Below are 8,636 nucleotides of genomic sequence, written 5' to 3'. Positions count from 1 at the left end.
GTAATCTTCTGCAGCGATTTAGTGATTTAGCAGTAATCAATGTTTTTTGTGAAATATGAAAATATTTTCATCTTTCATTTACACTAAAATGTATTTGACAGCCATGATTTAAACACTGTGAAGAAGTGGCATGGTGGGTTTCTGAATATATTACAGACAGTTAGACATGGGAAGGTTTAGCTTGAAATCCCTCCTTCCACAGATGAGGTTCAAAACCGAAAAGCAGAAGTTGAAGGCTTGAAAGTACAGAATGAACCACGTCAGTGACTTCTCAGCAGCTTCCCCACCTGTTTGAACCTCTGCGTAACACTGATTTCCACAGCGCTGCTGATTTCGCCACTCTGAGAGGCAGAGCGGCGCCGTCATTGGGAAACACTGTGTTTCAGATGGAGGGCTGCAGCCGTGCGTCCGCCTCGTCTTTCCACAGATCCGGGTACGTCAGCTGGAGCGTGGACTCGGCAGGCTCACTAACCCCTGCGCCGACATGCAGATGAAGGTGAGACCACATCACCCTGTCAGATTTATCAAACTGATCCGGTTCTGGTCCATCTATCCAGAGAAAACCAGCGAGTTCTTCATTCCATCTTCTGTCTCTTGTGTCCCTGAAGAATCTTCAGGTTTCCCTGAAAGGAACCAACAGTCAGCTATCCAGGACTGGTTCCACGTCTCCTGCTGTCGTCACCTCCAGGTCATGAAGACCCAGGAGAAACGTCTTCACAGCTGGCACCACAGACCGTCAGGACTCAGAGACTTGGACCAGGTCTGAGGACTTCCTGCCGGTCTAAGGGTGAGATGATGATGAGAATGGAGAAGGGAACAGGAGGCCTTCAGCAGCCAGTGAACCGACTCCTCCACATTCGTTGGATGAGAACATGAAGCGTCCCAGGTGCAGTTGGCTTGTCTCCCGACGCCAGCAGGAAGGAAGAACGCCCAAGTCCACACCTCAAGGTAAGACAGGTCAACAGGATGGGACTCGCTCGGAGCCCGATCACAAGAAAACGCAAAACCTCAACGGTGCTCGGAGCCGCTGAAAACACAACTTTCTGAAAACCGCTCTGTCTCTGAAAACTGGGGAAACGCTGCTGCTCCGGCCCAGGACTACAGTAGTTCTGCACATGGTAGACGGACAGTGTCCTGGTCCATATTCTCCTGGTAGTTTGGTAGTTTTGGTAGTTTGCCACATGACTTTGGTTTTTTTCCACACCTTGAACCTTCAGGAGCTTGACACACAGTTTGAAGCACACAAAGCTTTCAGACCTCCTTCAGGGAGGTACGATGATTTCACTAAACGAGAACAATCCGGCTAAGGCCTCTCATTGCTGCCAGGATGAATGTCTGATTATTTCAATCATTAATATCATTCTGATCTACTCAGTTCTGATGAGGGAAGACCAAAGAGTGTGGTTCTGAGGTGTTTTTAATTCAGAATCGTTGTAATTCTGAATTAAGTAATTAAGAATTATATTCCTGAGTGTCGTGTTTACATGGGAAAAACAAATCCTCTCTTCCGGGGTCTATGAAGCGTTCCTGATTGGATGGGGGGCGGCCTTGTCGTACTGACATCTCCAGAAGTAAACAGCATTTTTCTCGTCTTTCTTTCTCAATTAACTTTGAGGCTACAGCTTTGAAATGTCTGTGTTGTTAAGCGCCCGTCGATCCGCTCGTTTCATTATATCAATTCTTCTAAAACTGCCGTTAAATAAATCAAAACTCGACAACAGGCCACCATCTTGGAATATTCCATCATCACGGCAGGAGCATGAGCAGAATGACAGAAATAGAGTCGCCTATATAATTCTGCTTCCAAAGGAGAACAAACTCACTGGTCTATTCGGATTTAAACTTAATTCTGAAGTTTTTCAGGGGTTTACGTGGTCATTTTATAATGGAATAGGCTTTATGTGGATCTAGACAGGAATAAAAAAATCTCATGTGAACACCTGTCATATTTGTTTTGAATTCCTCCCAGCGCTGGCGCCTCTCCTCCAGCCCCCGGCTCACGTCTCTGGACCAACATGGAGGCCCTAATGGAGGGTCCTCATCCAAATCGAAGGACTGCCGAAGAGGAAGAAAGTCACCCGACGCGAGGCTCTGAGCTCCAGACCGAGGTGCTGTCAGTTCCCCGTCCAGACGGACGAGACGCAGCGCTACACCTCCACCTCAGCCAACCTGAGCCGCCTCCTCGGCGGCCTTTTCCCGGACTGCAGCGGACAGCAGAAACAGGCCAAGGGCCCCAGAGGACCGGGGCCGGTCGGCCGTGACGGCCCCCACATCGGAGGCAAGACACTGCACGCCGCAGGTAAAGAAAGCAACCCATGTGATGCTAGCTAACCGTGTCGGAGCTGCAACTTTGAAGTACAGACGAAGTAGAAGAACCGACGCTTTTAAGTAAAATGAAGAACTTCAGTCATACTCTTGTCGTCCATTTGTAAGACAACGTTTCTCGGATCCACTGAAAACACAATTTTTTTGATAACGGCTTCCAACGTGGAACTTTTTGAAAGCTCTCAATACTCCTTGGTCTCCAAAGTCTCCATGGAAACAGGCAAAAAGCTTTTCTGAAGCGCTGCTACTGCACATGCACAATACAGAAGCAGTAAATAGTTACAGCACCACCTCATGGCCCGGCATGCTCACGACACCATTTTCAGCATTTCTGCCATTTCTGTGGAAACAGATGTCATTTACAAAATGTGTAAAGAGGAAACTTATCTGGAGTGAAAATGCAAAAATAATGCTTTCATTTGAAGCATTGTCACCGAGAGAGCCTAAACCTTTGTTTTTGTTTGTTTGTTTGTTTGTTTGTGGAAGGAGGCAGAGGTGCTTCAGAGTTCCAGATTTTTCTACAGACATCTTGCAGACCACCGCCGAGCTGGAAAAGGTATGTTTCAAACTTTTATAAGTCTTTATAGCAAACTACTGAAAAGATTACTTCACCACAATCTATTTTTGTTTTACTTGTTACTTAGAATAAAAAGAAACAGTACCTCTTCTATCGCTTTTAATGTGACTTTGAGTGAGGGCCAGTGGCCGACGTGGAGCTGGAAGCATGCTGATCAAGTGACGTTATCGATGCAGGCTTGAAATAGGAGACTGTTGAGGATAACTCCCAGACTCTGAACCTGGAGGGACAGAGATACAGAGGAGCTGCTGATGTGATGGAAAACGCTGCGAGCACTGGTGAAGGAGGACTGGAGCCTGCGAGAGGAGGGTCCCTGTTCAATCACTGTTGAGTTTGAGAAAGTTAAGGAAGAACCAGTGAACAGTCAAGGGGGGGAGTGGGGTTGGTGGAAAGGTAAAAGCGGGGTGTCATCCGCATAGGAGCTAACTGCATGAATGTAGAAAACATGACAGAAAGGGATGGCCGTAAGAAGAGAGGCCATGTACCCAGAATGGAACCCTGAGGGACACCGAGAAAAGGGCGATGCTGGGGTGTAAAAAAAGTTTAACAGAATGAACTGAGAGCAACCAGAGAGGGATACTTGAACCAGCCCAGAGGCGTTTGTGGAGTCAGCTCAGTGGAAACCAATCTGTGGAGGAAGAGGAAGATCAGAGAGAGGATGGAAGACTGGGAGTAGGAGGAAGAAGAGGGGGAGGATAGATGAAAGATCTGGATTCAGATGCATTCAGGAAGTCCTGGTGATTTGAGACATGCTGTTTTAAAAATGTATGACTGACTCCTGCATGCAGGAAAACGCTCACCTGGTTTGTGGTGGACCTGGTCCTGGAGGTTCTGGAATCAGTGAAGTGGACTCTGAGCTTCTCCGCAGACACACAGAGTCACACACCATCCGGGACGTGCACGCAACAACACACTCAGGCCTGTTTACACACCAGCACACACACCTCCAGCACAGGTGTTCCTCAACCCAGAGACACACACACACTTTCAGACACAGACACACACATGCACTCCTCCCGAGCGTCCATGTGTGAGAACAAACAGTCAGAAGAGGAAACCAGCAGTCGGTCCATCTTCTCCACCGACAGCGGATTTGAAGGTGAAACATTTCAGGATGGATTCAAGTGCGAGAGTTAACTGTTAATCCAGATTATCCAGACATGATCGTGTGTTTGACTTTCAGAATGCGGAGTCGACGTGAACTATGACCCTCTCAGCAGGTGAGGAAACGGGCACTTTCATATCCGCACGTTTCCTCCCGAGTCGTCTGACTGTCATTTTCCCATAATGCAGTGCGGAGCGCCTTGCTCAGCAACTGGTGCTGAACTTCAAGAAGAGCTGGTGTCCGTCCAGGAGGTCACACAGGGGTCAACTGAGCCTCCGCAGCTCGCTGCAGGAGGTGAGAACACCCATCAGCCACTGACCGGTGAAAACCAAAACCCAGCCACACTTTGCCATGAATGATGGAGGACTGGAGTGAAGTCTGAGGTATCAGATGAGCCTCTGGACTCAAACAGCTGCAGGATTTCTGAGAAAACTGTCAGTTTGTCATGAAGCTGTAGAGCTGCAGCACGTTGACAACTGTCCACCACCAGAGGGCACCAACATTGTCAGTGGATATCAAAACTGGACCACGGAGACAGAAGAAGATGGTCTGGTCTGATGGATCAGCCTGTGGCTTACCTGAGAAACACACCACAATGCATTATGGGAAAAAAGGAAAGTAGTATGCATTCAAAGAAAAAAACAAAATTAATGAAACAGTACTGAAAATACAGCGGCGCAAACACACAATAAATCCCCCACCTTGACACGCGTCTAATGAAGCATCATCTGAGACTCTGTCAGCAGTCATGTTTGTGGAAACCAGAGGGTCTTGCTGGTAACTTGTTCTGGTTCTGCTGGTAGCTGCCAGGAACTGGAGGTGTGGCGGTGAGCAGCAGCCATCTGAAAGAGGAGATCAGACTAAGGACCAGGATGAGAGGATCGTTGAACTGGGCTCCTCCACGTCTGCAGATCATCTTCACAGTGCAGCCCCCCCACAGGTCTCCCTGGTCTCTGACCCACTAACACACAGCCGACCCACCCACAGCTCTTCCTGGTCTCTAACCCCCCCACCCCCCCAGCTGAAGCGTTGTCTTCTTGATGAACTGACCCTGCCTTCGGTGTCTCCCCCGCCAGACGCAGTGACGTAGTGGCTCTACAGCACTTCCTGTGTGCCGGATGCGGGACAGAAGTGGAACCCAGTGAGTCTGATCCAAACAACTGTGAATGATTTTAGCTCTGTCAAAGGTTCCTTCACTTTTAGCTCATCTGAAGACTGTGAGGGAGACTGAACAAGATCCAGAAACTCTTATAAGGTCTGAAAGTAGAGAAGCTCTCAGCTCCTCTAATTGAGAGCTAATACAAATCAACTAACCATTGATAAGTAACACCCCTTTCACACTGCAACTAGCGGGTCGACCCGTGTTTTCGACCCACTAATAATCGCCTTTTATGTCCTTCCCACCGCCTGCAGACCCCGCGTCTAAACCGCCTGCTGGCGAGCTGCGTCGCTGCGTTTTCCCGCGCTGATAGTGTCCCGCGTTGATGACATCATCGCGCGACGGAGCAAAGCGAAAGTAAACAATGCAGCGGAACACAGTCCCCATTACCTGTAGACGAATCTCCTCTTCCCCACGGATCAGAGGAGCTCTCTGGTCTCGCTATCTTGCCAATACTGGGTCGTCTTGACGAAGGAAATCTCACGCTGTGTCCAGAAACAACAACTAGCGCGCTAACGTAGCCACGCTGCGTCGACGTCATCACGTAAGTTACCGCGTCGACTCGCGTCTGCCTTTCACGCTCCCTTTCGCCCCTCCCACTAAAAAGCCGATAGTAGCGACCCGCTAAAAACCCGCGTGGATTGCAGGGTTGAAAAACCCGGGTCTAATGCCGAGTGAGCGCTTTCACACTGCCATGAGGACCCGATTAATTAGCAGGTTTAAATGGGTTTTTTTGGCCAGTGTGAAAGGGGTATAAGTAAATTTGTAAGAAAAAAAACTAAATACAATCAATGGGCCATTCTATCAATCAAATAAATTGGTGAGTAAAGAAATTAACCATATGAATAAAGAAGAAACTCAAATAACCAGATAAATAAATAAAAATGCGAACAAAGAAGAAAAGAAGAACAAAGTATTGTTGCTAGTGATCATGAAGAGGGCTGAATGTGATGTATGTTTGTTCTTAAGTTTTTCTCTTGTTTCTTGCTCATCAGGATACATGAAGAAGCTACGTTACTGTGAATATCTCGGCAGGTGAGAGCAATAATCCAAATAATCCGAATGATCCGAAAAATCTGAAGACAGCTACACCCAATCTCCATCTCTAGAATCTATGAGATTTTTTTTTTCTTTGTCCCTTGTCCTGTTCGGCAGTAGGGGCGTGCAATATTGTGTGATTGAAGCCTTTTACTGTCCGAACAGATTTTAATGTTAACAGCAGGAAGAGATTGAATCTCCTCCTGCTGCTGCCTTTATTTAAGACTGGCATCTGGCATGGCTGTCAAACATGAACTTGACGATCAGTCTCCATCTCTAGAATCTATGAGGTCCGAATGTAGAGAATGTGATGTAATAATGACCGGATGGTCTTGTCGACAGGGCCTTGTTGGTGGGGCCTTGTTGACTGATCATTGATGGCCGGTCCTTGTTGACTTGTCTTTATTGATGGCCTTGTTGACCGGTTCTTGCTGACGAGACCTTGATGACCGGTCTTGTCGATGGGGCCTTGATGACAGGGTCTTGTCGATGGGTCTTTATTGACAGTCTTTTCGTTTCAGATATTTCTGTGACTGCTGCCACAGTGGCTCTGAAGCAGTAATTCCTGCTCGGGTTCTGTCCTGCTGGGACTTCAGCAGGTGAGTTAATCCCACCCGGAGGACTCAGATGTTGGGATGTGGTGGAGAAACTCCTTCGTGGTTTCTGCTGCAGGTTCCCTGTGTGTGACTTCTCCAGACAGCTGCTGGACTCTCTGTGGTTTCAGCCTCTGTTCGACCTGAGCTGTGTGGGGAGGAAGCTGCAGGGCCGAGTCAAGGAGCTGGACCGCTTCACCGTGAGTTCACTTTCTCCACTTCATGGAGGTTTGGGAGGAATTCAGATCTCAGACAGTTAAAGACAGGAGTCTGAGACTCAGGCTGGTACGGTCTCGGTTTGAATGCTGAAGATCACTTCAGCATTCAAATATTTCTGTTCTTTATGTGGAAGCACCGATACCATTTACTAACCTTTAGCCACTGCCACAGACACTGGCTGGACCCAAAAGCAGACTCACAAGCAAAAGTCTGGTCTGCAGAGCTCTAGTCTATAACCCAGAGCAGAGGAATCCAAATCAGAAACCAAGGCCGAATACAGAACAGCAGCAGAGTTCAGTATCTGAGAGAAGCACAAACACGCAAGGTGACGATATGAAGACAGGGGTACTCTGAAAACCTGGGCAAAGGAGAGGGTTTAAATACAAAAACGAGTGACAAACATCAGACTAATTATACAACCAGCAGAACAAGTACACGGAGAGGCAGACCAGACAAAATGAAACAGGAAGTGAGACAAGTCAGGGACAGACGACCAGGACACAGAAAGAGAACTGACAGCTACTTGCTAATAACAGATATCAATACCAGTGCTTCTCTGGTTCTCTATATTTCCTTTACTCATGTTTTCTCGTCATGTTTCTCCTTCAGGAGCTTCAGGAGCAACTGGGAGGAGTGAAGAAGCTGCTGACAGCCTGCAGATTCTCTGAAAGGTGAAACGTCTCATCCCGTCTCTTCTGTCTCGTGAGTTCTGTCTGGGATATTAAAGGTTTCTTTTATTGCACTGACCCATCCCGTCCTCCTGTCCCAGTGTGTTGGTGGAGTTCCAGCAGCTTCCTGCTCACCTGATGGAGCAGCCACGTCTCTTCTCCATGGACGACCTGCTGAAGGTGAAGAAGGGGCAGCTGGTGCTGCAGGCCAGAACCGTGCTGCACGCCGCCCTGGATCACATCGAAAGCTGTCAGGTCCGTGTGGCTGAGTGTCTCCTTCTTCTGCCTCTGTCCGTTCTGACTGTGGCCTTTCTTCAATCATTTCTTTCATCCAGTTGTGTCTGGCTCGAGGTTTCTTCTGTGAGTTCTGCGGAGAAAAAGACATCATATTTCCTTTTCAGAGTCACATCTGCAAGCAGTGTGCAGGTGAGGGGTTGGGGGGTGGCTGAGGGGTGGGTAGGTGGTAGACGGGTATATTACTCTATTTCTTTGCCTTTGTGAAGCAATGCAATTTGCTTTGTGAATGAAAGGTGCAATGCAAGTGAATTTGCTTTGCTTAATCTGGACGTTCGTGGAGGAAGATGCTCTGTAGTGTGGATGTCAGACGGGGCTGCGGACCACTGGGAAGCTCTGCTCTGGAGTGTAGATTTTGCTAGTTTATTGAATCACTGCTGAAAACCCTCACATGTTTTGTTTTTCTGTCTCTTAGTGTGTAAAGCCTGCTTTCACAAACATTGTTTTCTGGATAAAAAATGTCCCAAATGCATCCGGAGGGAATCCTGGAAAAATAACCATGAAGACTGAATTCAGCAACACCGTCAATCATTCACCTGCAGAGCATTTGAAGAACTCTCTCTCATGGACCTCAGTCGGATTTGTATCAGACTCATTGATGGACTTTTGGTCAGATGTTTTGTATTTAGCTTTACTTATTCAATTCAAATAAGCTTTA

General features: G+C 47.7%; 1 protein-coding gene across 1 annotated transcript; it reads left to right on the top strand.

The window, feature by feature from the left end:
- Positions 1 to 484: 484 nt before the first annotated feature.
- Positions 485 to 8,636, top strand: rubcnl (rubicon like autophagy enhancer). The gene is given in 18 exon segments (XM_030112152.1): positions 485 to 496; positions 609 to 639; positions 918 to 948; positions 2,034 to 2,299; positions 2,811 to 2,881; positions 3,691 to 3,708; positions 3,710 to 4,001; positions 4,086 to 4,122; positions 4,196 to 4,301; positions 4,811 to 4,947; positions 5,084 to 5,148; positions 6,162 to 6,201; positions 6,726 to 6,803; positions 6,877 to 6,997; positions 7,626 to 7,687; positions 7,786 to 7,939; positions 8,020 to 8,110; positions 8,394 to 8,636. Coding segments are annotated over 18 exon segments (1,707 nt in total). The 3' UTR covers positions 8,489 to 8,636.

The sequence above is a fragment of the Salarias fasciatus genome, chromosome 16 (assembly GCF_902148845.1).
Source record: "Salarias fasciatus chromosome 16, fSalaFa1.1, whole genome shotgun sequence".
In the NCBI taxonomy this organism is placed as follows: Eukaryota; Metazoa; Chordata; class Actinopteri; order Blenniiformes; family Blenniidae; genus Salarias; species Salarias fasciatus.
Note: the sequence above shows the minus strand (reverse complement) of the source record. Positions and strands in the feature narration are given on the sequence as shown.